General features: G+C 30.5%; 2 protein-coding genes across 4 annotated transcripts; one reads left to right on the forward strand and one right to left on the reverse strand.

Moving 5' to 3' along the window:
• Positions 1–236: 236 nt before the first annotated feature.
• LOC143073280 (3'-5' exoribonuclease 1-like) lies at positions 237–11,673 on the reverse strand. Of its 3 annotated transcripts, XM_076248692.1 has the most exons (7): positions 11,643–11,673; positions 11,139–11,192; positions 8,617–8,854; positions 6,591–6,801; positions 2,288–2,371; positions 1,480–1,589; positions 237–1,231 (listed from the first exon to the last, which is right to left on the reverse strand). In XM_076248692.1, the coding sequence occupies exons 1-7, from the start codon at positions 11,656–11,658 to the stop codon at positions 778–780; spliced, it is 1,167 nt and encodes a 388-aa protein (XP_076104807.1). In that variant the 5' UTR covers positions 11,659–11,673; the 3' UTR covers positions 237–777. The 3 variants fall into 3 exon arrangements, with proteins under 3 accessions (XP_076104807.1, XP_076104809.1, XP_076104808.1); XM_076248694.1 differs by lacking the exon at positions 11,643–11,673 and having other exon boundaries at positions 11,066–11,162; XM_076248693.1 differs by lacking the exons at positions 11,139–11,192; positions 11,643–11,673 and adding an exon at positions 10,976–11,127.
• LOC143073281 (uncharacterized) lies at positions 11,307–20,471 on the forward strand. The gene is made up of 5 exons (XM_076248695.1): positions 11,307–11,411; positions 13,840–14,062; positions 15,441–15,573; positions 17,836–17,990; positions 19,986–20,471. Exons 1-5 carry the CDS (start codon positions 11,353–11,355, stop codon positions 20,358–20,360), a joined length of 945 nt encoding a protein of 314 aa, XP_076104810.1. The 5' UTR covers positions 11,307–11,352; the 3' UTR covers positions 20,361–20,471.
• Positions 20,472–26,576: the final 6,105 nt, after the last annotated feature.

Consider the following 26,576-nt stretch of genomic DNA (forward strand, 5'->3'; position numbering starts at 1 on the left):
TAACTCTAGAAAAGTAAAAGGGGCAATTCAAAAATTCAAACTTGATCTGCATTTTATGATAATAAACAATGTGTATTAGTTTCATAACATTTGGTTGAGGTAAACTTAAGTTGTAGAACGAAAGTAGATTTTTTTTTATAAAGAACTAAAGTTTCTAACCACATGTATGTCATATCAACTTATTGTAAAATAAATATGTCCAGATAATTCAGAGCCAAAAGTTTGATTAGTCTGAACAAAATTTATAGTTTTATGAAATAATCAAATATAATGTACATTATTCATGTATTTTTTTTTATCATTTCTAAACTTTTGAAGAGTAGATATTCAAACACATTTCAAACCTTCTTCTTGAGTACAACTGTATCCCATTATCATAATGCTTTTTCAAGGAACCTGCCTTCGTCAATACTTATACAATAGCTAAACAGTATCATTATGTAGATGTGCTATCACTGAAGTCCATTTTTTATATATTTACTGCAATTTTTCAATATAATGTAATCACAGAAATCATATATCAAATATCACAGCCAACAGGTGATTCTTCTTGTATTTTTCTCTGTTTTGGGACAAACATAAACATTTAGTTTTGATAATATATAAATTTAGATATGGCTCGAGAAACATATTGGCAAAATTTAGTGAATTGTAATATATGGTAGGATCCGACTTTCATGTGTTTTTGAGAAGCCATAACTGGTAAATATCATAAAAATTTAACTATGTCCTGGGAACATCATAAATTTACATCTATAAAATGTTTTTATAATTAAGTTAAGATCTTTGAATCCTATAATATTCCAATAAATCATCAACTTCTTCTGTTTCATTAGCTGCTCCATCATTGGTCAGATGTAAACCGTCCATTGATTGGTTCAATTCTTCCTCACTTGTACTTCCCTTTGGAGAATCAGGAGTAATATGCTTAGACTTGAATGCATTTTCATTTCTATCATAGTGAAGGTATTCATTGACTTTCAGTTCACAGCCATCTTCAGCAAGTCTAATGGCAATTCTTGCAATATTTCTAGAGTCATCAAGTCCTGAATGTAAATGACCTTCAAATGTCATTCCTAAATTTTCAAGCATATCATTTAGTTTTGTCCTCCTACACTGGTAAAAGTTAGAATAGGCTTTACGTAGATTTATCCATTTTCCTCCCCATCGTGGATACGTTATCTTGTTTTGGCGACACTGATGGTACATAAATCTACTCATGTCCCATGGCCTGAAACAAGTAGTAATTCATTATAGAAATAAATACAACAAGTTTAAAAAGAGTGTTTCAAAGAGTCTTAAAAAGCTTTTAAAGGCTGTCCATTGTAAATCTAATAAAAAAGATAGTGGATACCATTTAAAGTGACCACAAAAAATCTGAAGTAAAAAAACTAAATTTCTCCAATTTAATCTTACAGACTAATAAATAAATGTGATAACTAAATGTAATTTATGATATCTTTATCCACAGTTATTTACCCATCAGTGAGAACTGCAAATTTATTTTTAGCTCCCAGTTCATGTGATTTCATCCAATCCTCCATCCGTCTCAAAACTTTTGGAAATTCCTCAGCGCTGTCAACTTTATCCTGAAGAAAAAAAGTATAGACTTCAGTGGTTGAACATTGTTTGTTTATGTGTTAAATATTTGTTTTTCATTCATTTTTTTGTACATAAATTAGACTGTTAGTTTTCTCGTTTGAATTGTTTTATATTTGTCGTTTCAGAACCTTTAAAAGCTGACTATGTGGTATGGGATTTGCTCATGTTGAAGGCCATTCAGAGACCTATAGTTGTTAATTTCTGTGTCATTTGGTCGCTTGTGAAAAGTTGTCTTATTGGCAATCATACCACATCTTCTTTTTTATATTGAATATAACTAATGATAATCCCATCCCTCTCTTTCAATACAAATTCATGAAAATAACATTGATTCAAATAGAAACAGCTTTGAAATCTTGTGAAAATTATACCAAAATGTCCATATTTTATATTGACAGTGACTTACTGTTTATTGCCAACGGGTTTTATGCGAAAGATATGGTATACAAAAATTTGCACATATATATCTAAATTGTATGTATATTTAAGGAGAATAAATCCTGATTAGTCAATGTCCAATCAGCAAAAATCCAACTTATTTGTCTTTTAACTTGTGGTAATGCATTAAAAAGCATTTACACCCTCCAAACTGCAAAACATATAGATATAAATCTATTAATCTAAATTACTTCACATCCAAACAAACAAAAATGTATTTCTAAAATAGTGAGAAAATAGTAGTTACCTGTGTTATACCAGTGAGCTGAACACAGAATTCTGATAACTGTGGATTTATCCTTGGTTTGCAGTATGAATGGAACTCATCAACCTAATATATATTGGGAAAAAATTGTATCATTATGTAATACTCTTTTTCATACAATAAATTTAACACAAGGACAAAGCAAAATATTTACATTTTGCTAGTACTGTAGATTCATTATTATTCGTTGGGTATCAATTTTTGAGGGTTTTGTTGGAACAGGTGAACCACGAATTCAAATATTCAATGAATGACTAATTTTGTAGAAGTCTTGTACATGTTGTATGCAGAGGTTGGCAAAACCTCTAAATCAAATATCCACGAAAATGCAATTTTTCCTGAATCCACTAAAATTGATATCCACGAAGAGAAATGAATCCACAATAACCTTCCAATTATGTGGATTTAATTTTGAGTTCTTATGTAATTTTTTATTTTGCTTTTCAGAAACATTTTTTTTGTTGCATAAATTGAAGTACATGTTAAGGCATTAATTTCTAACTATATCAGGAACGCTCAAAGCCAAACATTTGAAATCCGAAGGTGTATAAGTACCGAAACCGTTGAAGAGCTACATGTATATGAGTGGGACATAACAGGTGGGCATGAAGTTTTATTTCACAAGCATTGAAGTTGGAGGAATAAAGGTGGAAATGAAATCTATTGAAATCAAAAGCTTTTCTTATGACTATCTTTTTAATCTTTTGGGAAAATTCGCGATTTTTTACTTATGGTTTAAATATGTTCATTATGACATAATATATATATTCACAAAGTTTTATCGCTATAATTGCAGTAATAAAGGAGAAATTCAATAATCAATGAAAAAATATTAACAACTTCCTGTAGGTCGTGACGTTTTCTCCTGGTTTTTGCATGCCGGGATTTAAAATACAATCATTAAAAGTCTTGGTTTTTAATCATATTTTAACGTAATCGTAAGCGCGTCGATAACTTCTGCTTTATCTAATAACCAGCCGATAATAAGAAGATAAAACGCACAGACGTGCAATTGTACATATTCATGAGATAAATTTTCTATGTTAAACGTATATATTCAAATTTTTTTAGACAACACAAAAAGTTATAAATTTATTTTTAATTAATGCATTTTCGGACTGATAAGGTGAACAAATTAAAGTACAATAATCTGTAAAGACAATATGTTGGTGTACTCTTATTGACCTTTTACTGTCTCTGCTATGACTAGGTTTATACGATGTGTGTATTCACGGTTCTGTGGCAAAACTCGTAGATGGCTTGTTGAAAGGTAAATTGTTATTTGCACTTCGGTATCATGTTAACCACGCCTCTAGGGCACACCTTGCTAGGTGTGACTGTCTATTCGGATCAGTGGATTATAAAACAAGGGAGCATTTAAAACACACATTTAAAATACATATTCAAGTTGGTGACAAATGAAAATAGATCGCCGTGGAATTATTTAATTACATTTGGTGCTATTATTTATTTGAATTCAAATAAATTAATTTACTAAGAAATAAACAATTTTCGGTTAAAGACGGGAAACTTCATTCATGTGTCAGAATGAAATGATATACACCTCTTGTCCTTGATTTATGTCTCATAAAAAAGGGGAACTTAGAAATTAGAAATAGCTTTACCAAAGCATTTTGATTGTCTTCATTAGGCAAAAAAATGTACGAGAATACTTACATTTAGACTTTTGAAACCCATGTATTAATTAATATCTGAAACTATTTGAAGATAACTCTACCGAAGCGGAATATAATACGTACAAATAAAGAAAAACTACTGTTGTTTTTTAATCTTTGCACATTAATGATTAATTATTGTTATCAATAATATTGTTCATTTAATTACTTAATTAGTACCTAAAATATGTCTATCGCTTGGCATTAAATCTCGGTGTGGTAGGAAACAATTATTACATATAGATTGTATTATTTGGATGAGGGTTTGAGCTAGTCTATAAAAACACATTAATTAGTTAACATACATTCGAGACCAAATACAGTTGTTGTAATAAAACTTATATTTTAGTCATGCATAACTGATATTGATGAAATTATAATAGTTCGTCCCTACATCGTTGTTCTTGAAACAATCATTATTAGTATACATGTAAGTTTCCTGACGTATAAGCGCCATTGAGGATGAGCTCCAGAGAAAGCAGACTAGTAGCGTTTCGTTAGTTTGTTTGTTGGGAAAGGAGGGGAAATGCAACCACTTGTACAGATGAACGACAGAATAACCATACAAGCATATATAGTCAACACAACCAGAAAGAGTTCCAATCGTTGGACGGGGAATATGAAGGCTTCCAAGAATGAACAAGTGACATGTTCAACTCTGAACAGTTAGAAAACAGACTATCGACATCGACCGCTTGTTCTTGGTATTTGAAACTGCATGCATATATATATACGTATACGTTTATGATAGCGATGAGTTCTTGCGTCTGACAAAAACTAAATTCCTTCAATCATGGTTATATCTTGCCATACGTTTATATTGGTTCGTTAGGGGATTACTCAAAATCCTGTTTGTGAGATGTAGATTCATTTCAATACCGAAATTTCGTCTATATATTAAGATTCACAAGTTATAACACGGAGAAGCTCTGAAGGTACATCACTCCCATTTTGTTTGGGTGTGAACCATCGATGTTAACAGCAATATTAAAGAATAAGATGATGATGGTAGAAAGAACTATGGGCGTCATGTGGCAAATATTACATGCATATCGGACCATGAGTTGTCAATCTGTATGAAAAGATTTCCAATACAACCATGTTATTGAGAAGGAATGTTTACATGCTATACTCTCATACTAGTATTACAGGGTTCTTGTGGCGTTCATCTTAGACACACATCTTTTTAACGATGTTTAAAAAAAAAGACAGAACCAATTTAATGTCATATTTCCCTATTTTTTTAATATATTAACTAAAAGTCTTTTATCTGACAAGAATACCCCTATTTAGCGGACAAGCAATTTATTTTTATAATTAGTGTCCGTCCAGTGGCATATATATAACAATTGTGATGATGAATTCCTTCCTTTGTTCGAGAACAATCTTATTGAAATATAAATCTGTGATTTTACTATGTCCACAACTTCGATGAACCAAAGTAAGTTATACATCGACCTGTATTTAAATCAAATTGGTTCTCTTCTTCTTCTTCTTCTTTTGGTATACAATAGTCTATCGACATTCGATGATTACATACTGTTGGCATACGTGGACTAGTCTATTTACAAAACTTTTACCCCAGTATATTTTTTTCTTATGTTCAATGTATACATGTATATATTTTAAATTGCGCTATAGTTCCGTAACTTTCTACCCAGTCGTATAAACGAAATGTCGACAAGTGCGTTCATTTTTAAATCAATATTTCTGGTATGTTCCACTCTGTCCTTCACTATTGACAACGAGTATATATTACATTTTCCCAAATTCACCCTTGGAAAAAATATTTAAATAGATTTTAATTTCATCAAATCTTATTTTTTGGGGTATTATTTATATTTTTATGAATAATATTCTTTACACCAGAAATGTTATTTATAAACAAGCGTATGAGTTTAGTAATGACAAGTAAGACATACTTGTATATTATACATCTGATAGTTCAAAATGGAAAGTTATAAGTTATCGGCCGTGTACACTGATCAATACCTGCAGAAGTGAAACGATGCATGAACTTGCAAGCCCGACAGGAAATCGCTTGAATACCTGGACGTGTCACCTCACACCCCTCACAATACCTTTGGAAGTAACACCTTTAGCCATGCTGGTGATCAGATGAGGGAAGATCAGAATTTATTTGAAAAAAGTTTATTACTTTAAAGAATTATGAACAAATTAGATTTTCGAAAACAATTTTCACGGAACACTTATTTATGATTTCAACTTTGACTTTTTACCTAATTCCAATATTAACAGTTTAAAAACAACAGACCATGGTAATTAAAAATAAATAAGAATATTTTCCGCATCAAGTTAGTTAGTCGGATAAAACAACCGTACGAGTGACAAGATATCGACACGCAATTACGACTACATCGGTTACTGTCGTTTTGTTCCTTTGTGGTTTATAGACATATCGTTGTTTTTAATCGGGAAAGAAGACAAAATGGCCGAACGCAGAGAATTGATACTCTAAATTTAAAATCGATGGTGATCGCTTATCTAGGGGAATAAAACTTTAATATCTATGAATTTGAGCATTTTTATACAGAATGAACATAATATCAATTTTTGATTTTTTTGCGAAGTTTCCCTTTAAGACTCACCACTTGTTTGCTTTCTAAACAGACTAGAATAACAGGAAATTCTATAATTTCATGGTCATAGTTATCATTATTCTCTTCACAGGTTGCTTCAAAATCTATGACCATTAAAAACTCTGGTAAACTCTTTTTAGGTGTTGGAACATGGGCTTTTGTCAGCTTCTTCTCTCGATAATAAGTCTTCAATCTTTTCTTTAAAACATCAGTTACACCTCTGAAAACAATAAAAATAAATTACAAAGTTAGTTGCTTCAACCTCAATAACTGGAAATTAAAGTTTGCATTATATTTCAAAACCATTTCCAGGAAGCTTACATTTCAGAGAAAAATAAGTTTCATAACAATGCTGTTCTTTGGGCAGAAGGGTAAGTATATTATTGTGTTGTTCATCACAAATTAAAGTATCACCCATGTTTGCTTCCTAAATGATATATCTGTTTGTCACCCATAGAGTTGTGGCATGTAAAAGTATTGTTGTAGAGCAAGTGGGGGTTGACATTTAAAACACTTAATTTGAAACACTAGGAATGTATTTCGTAGTTTTACCATAATTGTTAATTATGACTAGAACACACCCGTGATATCGCGGGTCCGTGACTGAATTAAAGTATATAACTCAGTGGCGGATCCAGAACTTTTCCTAAGGGGGGGCCCGCTCCAGTCATGCTTAAATGATTCCCTATATAATCAACCAAATTTTTTCCACAAAAGGGGGGGGGGGGCCAGGCCCCCCTGGATCCGCCTATGTAACTATGCGCAAGCCTTATCTTAGTATTAGTACTGTCATCTGATAAAGTCATGCCGATTATAAGATACACAATTTTCTCTGCTTTCAAATCTTTCTGTTTGAACCCGTCGAACTGGAACTTATCAATTATTGGTAATATTAAATATTTGGAAAACAAAAGGTCCTGAAATGGAGTATTTTTTAATCAACAGCATTGTCCTATATTAGTTATAAATAAAGTTGAATTCTTTGATTCGCTGTTTTACGTCATGCCCGCTAACAAATTGAAACTTATTTTTAGTCCAGATTTTTAGTATTCGTATTGTTATCTTAGAAAGTCTTACAGATTAAAATACTACAATAGGTAACAATTTGACAATTTAGTAGTGTCAACCCTGTGATTATGACCCGTTTATATAGCATATTAATCCTGAATACACCGTTTGGTGGGGCGCCTGTCAGATGCTGAACATACAGATAAGGTAATAGGTAACAGGTGATTATACTATTGGTATCGGTATCGGACTCGACCCGGAACTTCCTAATTATTGGCGATATTAATTACGTGGAAAACAAAAGGGCCTGGAGTGGTGTAATTTTTAATCTACACCTTTGTACTATATTAGTTGTATATAAAGTTGAATTCTTTGATTCGTCGTTGTTACGTGATGACGGCTGACAAATTGGACCTCGTAATTTTAGTATTATAGATGATTTCATTCACAAACTTTTTAAAAGTTATAAACAAAACTATAAATCAGCAAAAATCTATCAATCTTGAATTTTAAAATCAATTTAAAAATGACATTACTATTTAGTAGATTGTACATTTATAAGCTAAAATTTAAAACTCTTTAGAACAGGGCTTAATTTCTCTAGTCCCTCTGATGTTTAAATAGACAGATTTTTTTTCAAAATAACAAACCAATGAGATTTTCATTGTCAATGAAATAGTAATTCAATGTATAGCAAGTATTTTTGTTTTAAATCAATACAATCAAACTCTCTATCATGTCTATAAGAGCAATGCATATTGTAGTCAAGTAGTATACAACTTATCTTTGACTACTATTCTTAAATATTATGTAACTGATTAAAATTGAGAATGAAAATGGGGGATGTTATGTGTCAATGAGACAACCAAATCAAAAGATCAGAAAGCATGAAAAATACTCAATGTCTCTTCTTTTCAATTATCCAAATGTATGAAGACCATATATCAATTAACATTATTATCTCAATGCAAAGAGTTTCATAAACTCTACCAATAATATAGATTTTCCAAATTTCCAAATATTTTACCTTGAATCCAGCTTTAATTCTCCTAATTTTGCAATAAGTTCTTCTCTAGGCATTCTGTTGATTTCTCCATTGATGACAGATAATTTTTTGAATACAGGGTTACTGTACTGGCCGTCTTTGATCCCTTTTAACCGATGAACTTTGACTGATGTCAACGAGGAGCTTGATCCCTCTGGATCAACACCCTCATCTACTGACACTTTAGATCCTGATGACATTCTTACATAAATTATTTTTTCTAAAATAAAAGGTATATTCATACATTGAGGAATCATTAACAGCATCTAATATATGTCAGTAAAAAAACATGTACCTCGTAAACATGATAAAGACATATCAGATTCTGTTCACTTTTTTCTTCTCTTCAGCCTTGAATGATGAAGCCTATCATTTCGAATTCATTTAAAATTTGTTTGATAAGTTAACACAAAATTAAGAATAATTATAGATTTAAGGGTCTAACCTAGGATTTTTTAGAGGGAGAAGAGGTCAACATCTTGGAAAGAGTGAAATTCTGGTAATGTGTTGGTTTGCGTGGTGTTTTAATGCTTATCTATGAAATATATACATTGAGAAAATTGATTGAGACACATCATTTGTATTGACAATTTGAATTCAAGTTTAAATGTGTTTGTAGTATATCATGCATTAGTCTCATTCTACAAAAATGTATTCTACCCCAAATCAGTTAAAAACTATTCTCAATTTGATTCTAATACTAATAGCTTAGGACTTAGGTTGTTTTAAACTGCTCAAGAATGATTGGGCTATTTAATTTAAAATTAACATTGTAATAATTTTGTAAAAAACATAATGGCTGTCCAGGACATCATGTAAGTTGTAATTTGACATTCAGGTAAATGATTGTAGGCCTACATGTATAAATGAAGATATAAATAATAAAACAATTAAGAGATTATTTTTATTATTTTTGTAAAAGATATCTCTCTTTCTAACAACTGTGTTGGTTTTGGAAACAAAACATGCTTCTGACATACCAGACACTAGTCAGCTGGTAATAAATATAAATTATACAAATCAGAAGTGTATAATATGCAACATCCTCATGGTGTAAGTCATCTTATGAACATGATGAACAGTCAGGGGTACTACTTGTACAAGTGTATTTTATTTACTTGAAGAAGTAAAAAAAAATATACACATACAAGTAAATTTGTAGGATACTTATACAAGTGAATTTTATTTACTTGTATAGGTAAAAAAAAAAATTGGCTTAGTTATGTCCCTTAGGCATTCAGATTTTTTTACTTGTATAAGTAAAAAAATCATCCTTTCTTCTTTTCTTGAATTCTTAAGATTTCTTTGCTCTAATAGAATTTTAAATTGTGTACCCTTTACAGATGTCTTTACTAATCATTTAAGTGTAATTTCATGGACAATGAAAATCGCATTTGTCTGTTATCTTCATAACACTGCTCATTTACAAGCCCCAAAGGAGCAATTTTTGATTGCCTTGCACAAATATACAAGATCTTTGCTCAATCAGTTTCTTTGACGAATGAATGAGATGAAACATTGAACTTTAATGAAAAAATTTGAGCAAACCTGGGAAAAATCATTAAAGGCATGATTTTACATCTCAAAACTTGAGGATTTTTGTGGGATTGTAAGAAAAATTTACTTATACAAGTAAATTTTTTAGAAAATTAAGGGGAGATTATTCAAACATTATTTATTTACTTATATGTGTATATTTTTTTTTACTTCTTCAAGTAAATAAAATACACTTGTACAAATAGTACCCCTGACTGATGAAGATATCTAAAACTGTTGCTTGGTTTCCTGTTTGATACAAAGTTTAAATAGTTTTGAATGTAAAATCCAAGGATGTTCAAAGATTAGCTGCGGAACCGTAGCTCTTAGGTCCTTATGCTATTTTTTGACTATTTGCGGACCATCTAACGGACACACAAGAGGGCCTGAGTGGAGGACTAACTAGATATAATGAAATGAAAACCTGGCTGTTTGTTTAAATTTTGGGATAACAACAAAAACACAGAATTTTAAATTTGCTTGCTTTACTAATTCTGATTTCAGGAATTCCTGTTATTTCCAATGACTTATTTTCTCTAAAAATAAGGTATCCTGTCCTGAGTTACAATAATGCATGCTTGAGGAAAAAGGGGGGGGGGGGTATAATTGTTTTGGAAAATGGCAATTGGTATTACAATTTGCATCTTGTTAATTGGGTAAAAGGAAAATGTTTATCACTTTTTGTAAGAGTTGATATTGAGTCGTTTCAAATTATGGCAATTTATTTTAATTGTATTCATGAATGCATGATATTGATAACCATGCACCATCCATTCGTTGAATTTGTTTTCAACGAGTTGATTACCATTGTTAAAAGCTGTTTGATACAACGTGAGCACATAATTTTTTGTCGGTCTTCAATATGCACAAGACAGAGTTATAATGTATTTTCTACTTCTTTTTCTGTGTGTTCTTCTGTCTGCTGCTTGTCTAACCGCTTAGCTCGTTGAAAAACACTTCATGCTCACCTTTAGGGACCAACTGAAGCCATGTCTTCGAAATAAAAAAGATCAATGGTATAGCTATATAAAATAAAAGAATAAAAATACCATGAAATATAAATAACAAAGAAATATGCTGATAACTTTACATAAAAAATCCCTCTTTTATATCGCTTATACCATTTTCTACTTTCACTTTCAACAGGATGTGATAAAAACACTTGGTAGAAATTGAATCAACATGCTTATGTATTTCACATTGACAGCGTTTCTGTTGGTTGTAGAAACACTTGCTGTAGGGTATGCTATGCACTACATGTTTTTTTACATATATATATCAAAAGTTCGAATAAGAATTACAATTTTACTGGCCTAATAATTGGCTTCATACATTTTTGCTTTAGCTTTATTTACTATAATTTAGCTTTTTGGTTTGTTTTGCTTTATCTTGACATGGTATGGTTATAATTCAAATTGACATTAGTACACCACACACTGTCATGTAGCTATTAATGCTAAAAATCTCCTTACCTTTCAAGATTTCCATTTGCAAATGTTTTGATGATGACGTGACAATGCTGTGTATTCGTATTCAGGTTCACCAAGGGCGTCAGTGAGGACATGTCAACTGGAATTCATGAAAATATAGCATCCTTTCATAGATCCTTAATAATTAACTACTGTGTCCTAATAGGTGGCATTCCGAATTTCAATGAAAATAAAGGCTCAATCTTTTATTCCAACATACACTGACATACTTTAAAATAACTAATCCTTAAGTAATCCTCAAAAAGTTGATGGTATTCCGTAACTAAAGAAGAAAAACTAAAACAAAGACCCAATTGGATTATCCTAACATCCTAAAAAAAAAGGTTCTTTAGCCTCACTATCAAGGAAATTTCTCTAGGAATCTCTACCAAAAGTAACAAAAAGACAATTGCATGTTCTTTTGGATTTGATAGATACATGTAATTGCGGATTGGTCAAACTTTGACAGACACAATTATAAGTTCAAAGTTCAAAGTTCTTTATTTTCCAATTAAGGGCCCCTGATGGGACTTAATGACAACAATACACAATACATTCTGATTCTTAACACATAAACAATAAACATATAATGAAGATAAAATTAAAATTTCAATTCACATAATTCACATGAACATGATGTAGAGAATATAATATCATAGAATATACATGTATATATCATATAAAATGTCACAACATAAAACAATTGTTATTATTTATAAGTTACAAGTACACACCCGTGATATCGCGGGTCTGTGACTGAATTAAAGTATATAACTATGCCTAAGCCTTATTTTAGTAATTGGTATTGTCATCTGATAAAGTCATGTCGATTATAAGATACACAGTTTTCTTTGCTTTCAAATCTTTCTGTTTGAACCCGTCGACCTGGAACTTATCAATTATTGGAAATATTAATTATTTGGAAAACAAAAGGTCCAGGCTATCCAGGAATGGGGTATTTTTTAATCAACAGCTTTGTCCTATATCAGTTATCTTAGAAAGTCTTGCTGATTGCTGAATAAAGCTACAATAGGGAACAATTTGACAATGATTGAATTTAGTAGTGTCAGCCCTTTGATTATGACCCGTGTATATAGCAAAATCCTAAATACACCGTTTGTTGGTGCGCCTGTCAAATGCGGAACGTACAGATAAGGTAATAGCTAACAGGTGAATATACTATTGGTATTGGTATCGGATTAGACCCGGAACTTGTTAATTATTGGCAATATTAATTATGTGGAAAACAAAAGGGTCTGGAGTGGTGTAATTTTTAATCTACACCATTGTCCTATATTAGTTATATATAGAGTTGAATTCTTTGATTTGTCGTTTTTACCCGATGACGTCTGACAAATTGGACCTCGTAATTTTAGTATTATAGATGTTAGTTCTTATAGGGCACTAGCTGTCAAATTCATGTTCACTGATTTCATTTAAATTCTCATACTAAACTTAGAACATACTAAAATTGATAAAATGTATATATCCAAATGAAAAAAGTCTTAAAAAATGCATGAACTCAAAATTATGTATCAGCATTTCGTGTGTAGTTTTGTATTATAGACACCATCTAATTAACTTTTGAGGTGACCTTCCGAATGTGAAGTTAAAGCAATGAGTTTTTGTTTATTGAATCAGTCAATCAAATGATTTACCCTTGTTTCACTTTCAATGTTAACATTCTTTTCCTTTTAGAATCAGTAAATCAAATAAGGATTCTTTCTTATTTTAGAAACTTTTATTAATACAGTAACCTTTATATATGTACATGTATGTATCACATACACTGACATCAGTACATAATTGTTCATGTTGTTTGTATAATGCATTCTTAATTTTAAGTCTGCCTTTTAAATTTGAATGAATGGTTAACATTGTTATCAAAAGCTGGAACCATTTAAAAATAATGAGTTTATGAAAAAAAAAAGAAAAGGGAAGTAATCAGTTTAGTAAAGATTTTTTTTTTAAAATCCAATAATTACACACTACATAGTTGTCACATACCTTTCAAATTGAAATGATTTACTATCATCAAAACCTTGAATGAATTTGACTTGCAGAAAAATATGAAATTGGAAAAAATATGCGATTTGGGGTTTTGGGGAGACTTGTTTCTCTTTAGCAATGTGGTGAGGGTGTGTAGCACTAAAGAGAGTATGTGTTTGTTTTTACTCATAAAGATTAATTAATTTTTCAGAAAGTCAACAGAATTCGTGACGTCATGTTTTACTGGAAATGATTTGACTAACTTGAAGAATGAGTCCTGTGGTGAAAATATAACTAATTGTTACTATACAATGACCATACCAGAAAAGAGTCTAACATACAACAAGGAACACAGTAAACATGATTTAGTCTACAATATGTCATGTGACTTTTTAAGTGTTTGTAACAAGTCACTTGAAAATCAGTATGTTGAGGTAAATTTATTAAAATGAAAACTTGTAAGTTAATTTACAATGTATAATATACACATACTTCAAATGATAGAAGTCAGATTTTAGGAATATAAAATGATTTCATACATTCTCTTTTCTTTTCAAATCAGGTTATTGATTATTGCATATTATATGATCATTTATAAAGGTCACCTTGTCCATCAATGTATCCCCATATTGCCACAAATTTGCATTAATTTTTTACAGTTCCAAACTACCGTTAAAGTGACCCATGATAGCACTTTTATATTGTACATTAAAGGAATTAATCTTAATGTCCATCCCATTACTGTTTACAAAGTTAATTTAAAAAATAAACTTGATCAAAGATTGTATCTTACTACACTCAGTCATGCCTTAACTATTTTGAATATTTCCTGAATGATTGACAGAAGGACTATAGTAATAGTTTAATTATAAAAGACCTTAATTTCTCTTCTTATTATCAATGCTTTCTTTAAACAGTAGGTTATATTTTTATAAAATGTTTAACATGTTTAATCCCACCACAGTCTATATGTGCCTGTCCAAGTTAAGAGTCTGTTGATGTATATCATTTATGTTTTCATTTATTATTTTGTAAATAAATCAGACTGCTATTTTTTCTTGTTCATGTTGTTGGAATTGTTATTCAGTTGTCATTTTTATGCATTTTATAGCTTACAATGGGGATAATTGGTTTTGCTCATTGTTGGGGGTTGAACATTGAGCTATGAAGGTTAAATTCTATGTCTTTTCATCTCTGTTTGAGAGATGACTCTTTATAAAACATCCACACTTGAAAAATGGTTAATCCACTATTTTCATATATTTTATCACAAAAGTTAATCTTTGATAGAAGTTAAGGAACTTGTTTTAAGCACTGAAAGACAAGTGCTAGAGCACCTATTAGAAGCCAAAATGAATCGATAATATGCTTGTAGCTTTGATGAATTTTGCTAGGGAATTACAATCAATAGCTTTCTGAAATTTGTTAAGCGATCAAGCTACATGTATAACTGTGTGACACTATAACAAATTCATTAATTAAGCAGTTTCTTGTGATAGGATACTAATTAGAAAATATGTTTTAAACATAATTTCATAAAGGCCATGTCTCATTTTTAGTGAACTTCAAATAAGATCTTCCTGAAATTTGTTATCTGACTTTCTGTGAACATGCATTACAGTTTAACTTGTTTTCAGACTAATTTAACTAATACTTAAAATGGGGGCTTCACTATTCATTTCTATTTAGTTTTATTTCACATTTCTTCTTGTTGTAACAAATTTGATATATATCAAACTCCAAATATGTAGTAACAAAATTGATATTTATCAAACTCCAAATATATAAAATTTGATTTTTTTTTTTCTTCAGATCTCAAACTTCACTAGAAATGGTACGACACATCAGTATTGCTGTAACACAAACAACTGCAACAAACCAGTCAACACTGATAATATAAAAAAGAAGTGTTATAATGTTTATAAACATGATAATATATCAGAAGGTACTAGTTAGATTAACTCTCAGTCTTGTGTCATATGTTAATACAAAAATGTATGTAGAAAAAAGAAAAACAAGGCCTCCCCATATCAGTTAGCAAAAAATGATTTTCTGTTCCATATGAGTTTAACATTTACTGGTGCCAGTGAAAATTGGTGAAGGGAATCAATTAGGGATAAATTAAATCCAAAACCTTACAAAATGATATTATATGTTGGGTATTAATCTGTGGTGAAATTAAATTCAAATATAAGTATGATATGGTTTTATTGATGGTAAAAATGTGACTGCTGTATTATGATTTTACCACAAATAAAAAATCTTTCTAAATAATTAAGTTATCTTAAAAATATTGAACATGTTGAATCAGAAGACTAAGAGATATTGCATATTATCGGTCGTCCCACTGTCTATATCACTCTGTTCAGCTCTTAATATTATTCCGTATCATGTCTTTGTGACGTCAAATACGTTGACCCGGCCTTAATAACTTTGACCGGGACATATCAGCGACGTCATAATGTTTGAACCGACGTTAATAACTTTGACCCGAACTTATCAAGTCATCTTTTGTGTGCTGGTGAAACAAAGAAAACACTTCCGAAACACGCAAATATAACCCGATAAATCGATTATCAGATTATCTGCATATTGATATTATCAGATTATTACATGGCATTTTTCATATCGCATGTATTATCAGCCCTAGGTTCAATATCAGCCCAAGAGCTGCATGGCTCGAGGGCTGATATTGACCGAGGGCTGATAATACATACGATATGAAAAATTACATGTTATGATCTTTTTATCATATGCTTCAACCATGGAGACAAATAACAGATTCATATATTGATCCTTTTACGTGGTTCCCAAATAGAAGTTCAAAGAGTGAAAAGTTCACGGACGTCGGACCCCAAATTTAGTACATTCGATATGAAATCTTTCTACCAACAGAGAATTTTCTTTTTAATATGGACGAATCGACCAAAAAAAATTCAACAATATACATTATGAAGACTGTTAGGAAAAGTCAACCTTTTCAAAATAGCTTTTAAATAATAAATAATAATGTTTGAAACTTATAAAAAATGCATTTATTTAATAATTTGTTTGTTTTTGTTTTTTATTTTTTATTATTATTTTACACAATATACTTTTCAGTATCGAAATAATTGTTTTGTACACTATTTTGTAATGTTTTTTTTTTACTGAAAACGTAGCATTGATGTGTATTTTCCGGAATTTGCCGAGTATCTCTGGAATGCCATGCGATAACGTTACGGAAAGGCATGTGATAACAATCGAAGCATGTGATAAACTTTTCATATCAGCCCGCTAAGCACCAATTCGAAAAATATGGAATTTACGTAAATTTAATGCTATTATCATACAGTAAAAATCATATGTTATTTAGTCTAAGTATATGATAATGTAAAATATCAGCTGCGAGACATTATATGAAGGCTTTTTGATCTCGTTCGCTGCGCTCACTCGACAAAAAGCTTCATATTATGTCTCGCAGCTGATATTTTACGATATCAATATGCAGATAATCTGATAATCGATTTATAGGGTTATATTTGCGTGTTTCAGCAGTGTTTTCTTTGTTTCACCAGCACACAAAAGATGACTTGATAAGTTCGGGTCAAAGTTATTAACGTCGGTTCAAACATTATGACGTCGCTGATATGTCCGGGTCAAAGTTATTAACATTATATGAAGGCTTTTTGATCTCGTTCGCTACGCTCACTCGACAAAAAGCTTCATATTATGTCTCGCAGCTGATATTTTACGATATCAACATGTAGATAACCTGATAATCGGTACATTGATTTTAATGACGTAATTTACCATGAACTGATGAAGTTGTGGTCATATAAACTTGAAACTTAGTACACACCTATAAAATAAGGAGATGCGGTATGATAACCATTGAAACAAGTGTTTAACCAGATAGTAAATATTATGTTCATTATGATGTGAAGGTTTTAAATTATATGCAAAATAAGGATTTTCACCCAAAATGTGTGGGTTTCCCCTCAGCTTTGAGTTTTGGTCAAATGTAGTTTACCGATATATTGTGGTTACAACTTTAGTAGAACACTTTTTCATTACGATGTGAACTTATAAAAATATTTTCCGAACTGTGGTTTCAACCCAGATTTCATTGTTCACTGAACTTTTAAATTTGATATATAGAGCAGATACTAGGGCATTCTTTGTAAACAGGCTGATCATGATCAATTGTACTTGTCACTTATTACAGGTTCAATTAAAGAGTGTTTGTATTCTGATTCTCAATGCTCAAGCTTTACAAGACACATGGAAAGTGGAGAGAAAATTCAATACTATTCCTGTGGACACAACCTTGGATTATTTAATATATCATGTGGAAGTAGTCAAGAAAGTCATTGTAAAAATGTAAGTATTGTGGTCTAAATAGTTATCAAAGGTACCAGGATTATGATTTAGTACGCCAGACGTGTGTTTGTCTACATAAGACTCATCAGTGATGCTCATATCAAAATATTTATAAAGCCAAACACGTCCAAGAGCATTTTCATTGTAAAAATGTAAGTATTGTAGTCTAAAGAGTCATTGTAATAATGTAAGTACTGTAGTCAAGAGTCATTGTAAAAATGTAAGTATTGTAGTCTAAAGAGTCATTGTAATAATGTAAGTACTGTAGTCTAAAGAGTCATTGTAAAAATGAAAGTATTGTAGTCTAAAGAGTCATTGTAATAATGTAAGTACTGTAGTCAAGAGTCATTGTAAAAATGTAAGTATTGTAGTCTAAAGAGTCATTGTAATAATGTAAGTACTGTAGTCTAAAGAGTCATTGTAAAAATGTAAGTATTGTAGTCTAAAGAGTCATTGTAATAATGTAAGTACTGTAGTCAAGAGTCATTGTAAAAATGTAAGTATTGTAGTCTAAAGAGTCATTGTAATAATGTAAGTACTGTAGTCTAAAGAGTCATTGTAATAATGTAAGTATTGTTGTCTAAAGAGTCATTGTAATAATGTAAGTACTGTAGTCTAAAGAGTCATTGTAAAAATGAAAGTATTGTAGTCTAAAGAGTCATTGTAATAATGTAAGTACTGTAGTCAAGAGTCATTGTAAAAATGTAAGTATTGTAGTCTAAAGAGTCATTGTAATAATGTAAGTACTGTAGTCTAAAGAGTCATTGTAAAAATGTAAGTATTGTAGTCTAAAGAGTCATTGTAATAATGTAAGTACTGTAGTCTAAAGAGTCATTGTAAAAATGTAAGTATTGTAGTCTAAAGAGTCATTGTAATAATGTAAGTACTGTAGTCAAGAGTCATTGTAATAATGTAAGTACTGTAGTCAAGAGTCATTGTAATAATGTAAGCACTGTAGTCAAGAGTCATTGTAATAATGTAAGTATTGTAGTTTAAAGAATCATTGTAATAATGTAAGTATTGTAGTATAAAGAGTCATTGTAAAAATGTAAGTATTGTAGTTTAAAGAGTCATTGTAAAAATGTAAGTATTGTAGTTTAAAGAGTCATTGTAAAAATGTAAGTACTGTAGTCAAGAGTCATTGTAAAAATGTAAGTATTGTAGTCTAAAGAGTCATTGTAATAATGTAAGTACTGTAGTCAAGAGTCATTGTAAAAATGTAAGTATTGTAGTCAAAAGAATCATTGTAATAATGTGAGTACTGTAGTCAAGAAAGTCACTGTAAAAATGTAAGTATTGTAGTCCAAAGAGTCATTGTAATAATGTAAGTATTGTAGTCAAAGTCATTGTAAAAATGTAAGTACTGTAGTCCAAAGAGTCATTGTAATAATTTAAGTACTGTAGTCAAGGGAGTCATTGTCATTGTAATAATGTAAGTATTGAAGACAAAAGAGTCATTGTTATTGTAATAATGTAAGTATTATTTTCTAAATAGTCATGGTAATAATGTATGCATTGTAGTCTAAAGAGTTCTTGTCATATGTAAGTATTGTAATCTACAATTTGTAGTCTTAAAGAGTCATTGTAATAATGTAAGTATTGTAGTCAAAAGAGCCATTGTAATAATGTAAGTACAGTAGTCAAAAGAATCATTGTAAAAATGTAAGTATTGTATTCAAAAGAGTTATTGTACTAATCTAAGTATATATATTGTAGTCATTGAAGAGTCATTGTTTTAATGTAAGTGTCTCATTTTACTGACTTTTTTTTATAGTTTTTCTTAACTAAAACTACATATGTAAGCTATTATAATCTACTTCTTTCATCCATCTTTATCCTTTAATTTTTATAATTTTCATTACCTCTTTGAAAACACGGAGGGAAATTTTATAAGTCATGATGGTTCTGTTAATATAGTAAAATTTAGGACACAAATAAATCTTATGCTCATAAATAGGAAAAATGTTGCTAAATCTTTATTTTCTTTCTTTCAAGGTAAGTGTACCAGTAGGAGGTGTTGAAACGAAGGCAGAATTGTGTTGTTGTTATGGTGATTTGTGTATGACTCCACCATTCAATTATACTAACAGTAATATAGCCCTAAACTTGACCTCTAATGGTACAATATGGATTGCAGACAACAAAATTGAACATCCAACACCAAAGAACAAGAAGTACACTGATTGGTTGTTTTATGGCGGACTGATTGCAGCTGCATTGTTAATTGTACTTATAATAGTTGCTGCCATTATTGTTGGAGTAAAGTGTCGGAAGAAAAAAGAAACTAATAGACTAATGCTTGCTTATACTCGAATTGCTGCAGATGAAACACCTGACGATGATGCAGATGTTAGAATGCTTCTTGGATGAGGTTGTGATTAAAACAGATGTGAGAAGGTGCTTTGACAATGCTATAGATGGTATGAGGGTGGTAATGGGGGGACCTTCATGTTGAATCACGGTAAAATTTCTTGCCAAATGACATTACAGTGACTTGACTGTTAGTGTTGCTATTCACCAATTGCAACTCATTCAAAATTTTGACCCAATTGCAATTTGTTTTATTAAATCAAATTGTTTAACTGGTCAAAAATTTGAACAAACTGTTCAGCCAAAATGTGAAAGTGCAAAGTGATAAAATAAATCATACTTACAATCCTATAGGTCTGTAACTCCACTGTATTGATGTAATTCCTAAATCAGTCTATCAATCTGTATAGTTATATTACAGCCATTACCATACTAAAGGTGAACTGTTTTATTTTGAATTGCTATAAAAATGTCAAAACTAAGCTTTTATAGAGTTTTTCTTTCGAAAAGTATTCTATATTTATAAGAATCACACACTATGTGAATAAAAACATTTCATATTCAGTAAAATATTTGAAATTGCAATATGTTTGTAGGAAGGGGAGATAATCGCTTTTTGGTTTCAAAAAGTCTTTATTCAAAAGAATAGTATTTTAGGTTATCTCCCCAAGGAAGCAAATTGTTATTTCATACATATTTTACTGAATATGAAATGTTTTTATTCACATAATGTGTGATACTTATAAATATAGAATACTTTTCGAAAGAAAAACTCTATAAAAGCTTAGTTTTGACATTTTTATAGCAATTCAAAATAAAACAGTTCACCTTTAGTATGGTAATGGCTGTAATATAACTATACAGATTGATAGACTGATTTAGGAATTACATCAATACAGTGGAGTTACAGACTTATAGGATTGTAAGTATGATTTATTTTATCACTTTGCACTTTCACATTTTGGCTGAACAGTTTGTTCAAATTTTTGACCAGTTGAACAATTTGATTTAATAAAACAAATTGCAATTGGGTCAAAATTTTGAATGAGTTGCAATTGGTGAATAGCAACACTAACAGTCAAGTCACTGTAACAGTAATTTTTGGTGCATGCACTTTCTTTTAGATGATAAAACAATCAAATGAATGATTTTGACTAATCTTGTTAATTTTTTTCCCAAAAAAAAACCAGTTACGTTTTTTATTTGAAACCTCTGACGAATCACGGTAAGGATATTTTGATGAATCACGGTAAAATTTTAATCAATTTGACACTAATGGTAGCCAAAAATGACTGTTTGACGCCTGACAGTAAAGGGCATTACTACCCTCTGGTATGATACTCAAAGATTAAATTTATGAAATCCATGCTTCATTAGCAAACTATATATTGAATAATTTAAAATCAGTCATGCAGAAACAGTTAATTTTTTTTTAATTTAATTTGACTAGGTACATTACAATATAAAAGATGGGAATCTCATATACTCAAAATGGATTAAGGATATGAATGGAAATTAAGAATACATGTAAAACTTTAATGTTGTGAAGTTTTAAACCATTCTATTGTACAATTGTTTGTTTCATTGGCTTGTATCTTATAAAATCAAATAATGATCTATTACATGTAGCAGCTAGATTAAGCTATGAACCTAACCAAAACTTGACAACATTTTGTTTTGCAGGATATTTATTTATTTAAGAGACAAATTTGTTTCCAGGAGACTGGGATAGTTGTAATGTATTCAGATACTTTCGAGTCATGAATTATTTAAGAGACAAATTTGTTTCCAGGAGAATGGGATAGTTGTAATGTATTCAGATACTTTCGAGTAATGAATTTACAGTCCCAAATATCTAATTCATATATCTGGAAAACTCAATTTGTAATCTTTAAAACAAATTTTGAAAATGTTGATTATGGGAATAACTGTTATTTCATTATTATTGGTTGGAAACCACTTTTTGTGGAATTCATAGGTAAAGCGAACAACTAAATTTAATTTTAAAGAAGTTAAATTGAAAATGGAAACAGGAAATATATGCCAAAGAGAAAACAACCCTACCAAAGAACAGAACAGTACACATTTTCTATAAGCATGTTTTCAAACTTTGACAAAACTCAAAATTATATATCTCTGAAAATAAGATTTTTTTTCAATTCATAAAAATTGGTAATCAAAACTTTAATATATCCACAGAATTTAAAATTTTCCTGTATTATGGATTGTTAATTGCTTTAGCAAGTTAGAGTTTCAGAGTGCTTTAGCAAGTTAGAGTTTCAAAGTGCTTTAGCAAGTTAGAGTTTCAGAGTGCTTAATTTCAGAAGATATCCAGCAATTAGTACATCAGTCTGTCATAAAAAAAAATTACTCTTATCACATTAGTTGCAATAAAATACTGTGATTCATTATAATAAGAGGTTGTGTAATGAATATGTTTTGAATATACATCCAAGGCCACTGCCACAAACATTCATTATAACAGATCTTAGATTTTATGCTGGCTACCCCCTCACATATTTAATGCTCTGCAATATTCCGCTAAATATTTAGTTGAGAGTTGCAAAGTACTGAACATTACAAGAAGGTGCTAAAGATAAATGTTTAGACTTGTGTCCAAATTTATATTATTCTTATTTTTGAGGAACATTGATGATATTTGATAGCTTCATTCCTATATTACCATAGTGTCAAAATAAATAAAGGGCACCTTTTACAGGTGAGAACCTATGTGATGTTAAAACAATGTAATAATATCTGTTCCTGTTGGAACACATATTCTATACCCTTTATTCCGTAATGAAAAAAACTGTAAAATTTGTTCCAGTGAAAATAATATTACAGAATATTTCTTCCACTTGGAACTTACATTATGAAGGAACTTCTATTTTTGACACAACATTTACCATGTTTACATATTCTAGTATAATTTTAAGACTGATGTTTTGAATTAGTTGATTGTTTTATATGGTTGACATTAGAAGAAAGATGTATACATTTTATTAATTTATGTTTTTTTTTCATTCCACTTCATTTTGTGTTATATTTTTTATTGCTATGTAGAGATTTTCTTGATTTGATATTGGTTTATTTTTTGTTTTATGATTTGTTATTTATCATTTACACTCATTGTGCCATGTTTTATTTGTATATAGTAGTTACTTCTCTTTGTGTTCAATGGATTAAGTTATTACATGTATATTTCATACTTTAAGATGAAAGCTCCAAAGATTATGTATGTTTAGGTGTAAGCGAAAGTTTGTTTTATAGACTTTAAAGCTGAATTATTTTTTGTTGTATTTATGTTTGGTTTAATAATAAGATGCATCACTGATGAGTCTTGCAGTTGAAATGTTCATCTGGTACACTATTTTAAGCCTGGTATCTATGATGAGTACATATATATAAATATGTCATCACTGTTTTCATTGTTCATTGGTAGATGCCTTGTCGATGTTTTTATTCTAGTTGCCACCTACTGTAGATTCATTATTATTTGTGGGATACCAAGTTTATTTTGATTTTGATTTAATTTAAATGTTGAATACATTATAATTACTTATTTTTGAGACATATATTGATGTCTATGATTGATAAAAGATTGTTTGTTTTTGACTATCTGTGTGGTCAGAAGCACTATAGAAGGTGACCCTTTTTGTGTTGTGTGAAAAAACAATTGTAATTGTCATGGACATTAATCATGTTTTAAATAGCTTATTACTAATTTTACATGCATGTACATATCATGAAATACAGTCTCCTGGATATTCAGTTGATATTAATTCCATTTGTTTTGTGCAACTGTATTCCAAAAGCTGTTCAATCAGCATTTAAAAACAAAGAATTATAGAAAATATTTTTGAATAATATACGGTTTCATCTATTCAAAGTGAGCTCTTTTCTGGATGAACTTCTTATTTATTTCAGTTTTTTCTTTTTTTAAGTAGGAAAAAGAAAGACTGTATTGTCTTTTAGAAACTGAAAATATAAAATTTCCATTGAGACAAGATCACATATTATATTTATCACATAATTTATAATTGAGAATAAATTCCATCAAGAAAAATTAGAAAAGTGTTCACTATTGTGATAAGTTTCACACAACATAATTTTCTAGACAATTATATAACTGTTGATTTATGTTTATCATAGTTTTATTGTACTGTTCATCATTGATCTAAATAAAATCATTACAACTCTGGTTAATGCATACAGAGTAAAAACTAAATCAAGGCGGTTTTTTGTTTGTTTGGTCCATCATGGAAATGTAGGGTCATACTAGTGAAATGGCCCTATCATGTATTTCCACATTCGAAATGCAACAGTTTACGTTACATTGTACTCACATATTTGGAATGCTGTCATCTGATCGTTATGAAAGATAAATGACAGCAATAAAACACTTTTCCTGGGCTTTATGTGTATCCACGTGTGTACATCATATTCTTAATTCTTTTCTATCATTTGCAGTCTCCCATGTCCTTACCCACGTTTTAAGTATGCATATAATATAAAATTCAACCCTGGTTTGTTTGGTCGAAGACAAAGGGAAAAAAACCCAAATATGATATAAGGATATAGCCTCAATTGTTTTTTTTTTGTGCAAACAGGACAAAGCAAGATGATTGTACCTAACGCCCTATAAACTATCATTTGTGGCAAGCATGTACTTCATTGGAAACTACAATCCTCTAAATTTATTTTGAAATAAAGCGATCATATGAAAAATGAGCCCTGATATGTAAAAAAATACCCCCCTTGGTAAACTCTTTGCTTTCCATTTGCAACTTATTAAAACTAAAATCTGGTGATGTTGGTTAACGTGGCCAGTTGTACTGTCCAGTATTTTTTGGTGATTCCTATTATTCGTTTTGTTTTTATCATTTCATCATCAAGGAAACGAGGATTTGCTAATGACTACGACAAGTGCAACCTATCCACAGTCATCTCTGACATATACCGTTATTCCATATTCCACAATGGTCAACCAAATCATGAAGTTATCTGTAAAAGTTTCTAAGGAATGACTTCAAAATAACCGTTGACAACCCTCGGTTCAATAGTTTCCTTTTAGACAACACCCCTCTATCGAGGAAATCTGAATAAAATAAGACAACAGTTCTTTTCCAATTTTCAAATCTCCGAAACTAAAATCAAGGAATTTCATGAAAACTGGGATAATATACCAACTATGCAGTCACTTTATTTAATTAGTTGCATCTAATTGATAAGTCACAATAGGAAAGTTGAATTCATCCCAATTGTCTAAAAGTTGTTAACCAATCTCATAGTCAATGTCTAGATTTATGTCAAAATATGAAGCATCACTGAATTTGTTGTATCTTTGTTAAAAAAGAGGGACGAAAGATACCAGAGGGACAGTCAAACTCATAAAGCGAAAACAAACAGACAACTCCATGGCTAAAAATGAAAAAGACAAAGAGACAAACAATAGTACACATGACACAACATAGAAAACTAAAGAATAAACAACACGAACCCCACCAAAAACCAGGGGTGATCTCAGGTGCTCCGGAAGGGTAAGCAGATCCTACTCCACATATGGCACCCGTCGTGTTGCTTATTTAAGTTGATAGATATGCTTAATATACTCTCCAAACCAAACGTTTGATTCTTCAGTGAAACAACATCATCTTTTACAGTAGAGCTTGAATTTGAAGGAGAAATGGACCATTGCTTCTCTTCGTTTTTTCTTGGTCTGCTCCTGTGTAAAGTCTGCATCATACAAATAAAGAAAGCGGCACATATTTGGTTCCCTTTGGTGTGTCGACTATCTGTTGAAATACAAGTCAACAAAACAGTAAATATGTTCGTAAAGACCTCAACCATCTTGAAGATATCATTTTCAAAAAACTTGATTGGAATCAGATTTTGACTTGAAATTTATATTTTAGAGATAAAGTATTGTCGTTTCAATTTCAACATCATACCATTAATTAATGCATACATGCGATACATCTCTATGTCCTAAGTTTATTTTACAAAGTATCATTTTCACCTTCCTTAAGGTTATTTCATATGAAACTAAAATGTAAACCAGCTGATACTTGTCGTTTATCGATAGGTACCAAATAGTTGTTACAGTAGCGTTTTCTAGCCGTTTTCATAGTAATCAAAATTAATTTTGGCTCTCGGCCTTTGTTGATGAGAGTATGATGCTTACCCGAAGGCATCCAAGTGTAATACATGTATTTGCTTTGTCTGTTATCTGGTGTATACGTTGTTCTCATTTCAGTTTTTTTTTTATTATTATAA

Source organism: Mytilus galloprovincialis, chromosome 4 (assembly GCF_965363235.1).
Source record: "Mytilus galloprovincialis chromosome 4, xbMytGall1.hap1.1, whole genome shotgun sequence".
NCBI lineage: Eukaryota > Metazoa > Mollusca > Bivalvia > Mytilida > Mytilidae > Mytilus > Mytilus galloprovincialis.

Coding starts and splice junctions, on each gene's coding strand:
- LOC143073281 (XM_076248695.1), top strand. CDS start 11,353: ATGCTTATGTATTTCACATTGACAGCGTTTCTGTTGGTTGTAGAAACA. Junction 15,574..17,835: donor ACATGATAATATATCAGAAG/GTACTAGTTAGA, acceptor CACTTATTACAG/GTTCAATTAAAGAGTGTTTG. Junction 17,991..19,985: donor AAGAAAGTCATTGTAAAAAT/GTAAGTATTGTG, acceptor CTTTCTTTCAAG/GTAAGTGTACCAGTAGGAGG.
- LOC143073280 (XM_076248692.1), bottom strand. Junction 8,855..11,138: donor GCTTCAGTTGGTCCCTAAAG/GTGAGCATGAAG, acceptor CTTTTATTTTAG/AAAAAATAATTTATGTAAGA. Junction 1,232..1,479: donor TTTGCAGTTCTCACTGATGG/GTAAATAACTGT, acceptor TACTTGTTTCAG/GCCATGGGACATGAGTAGAT.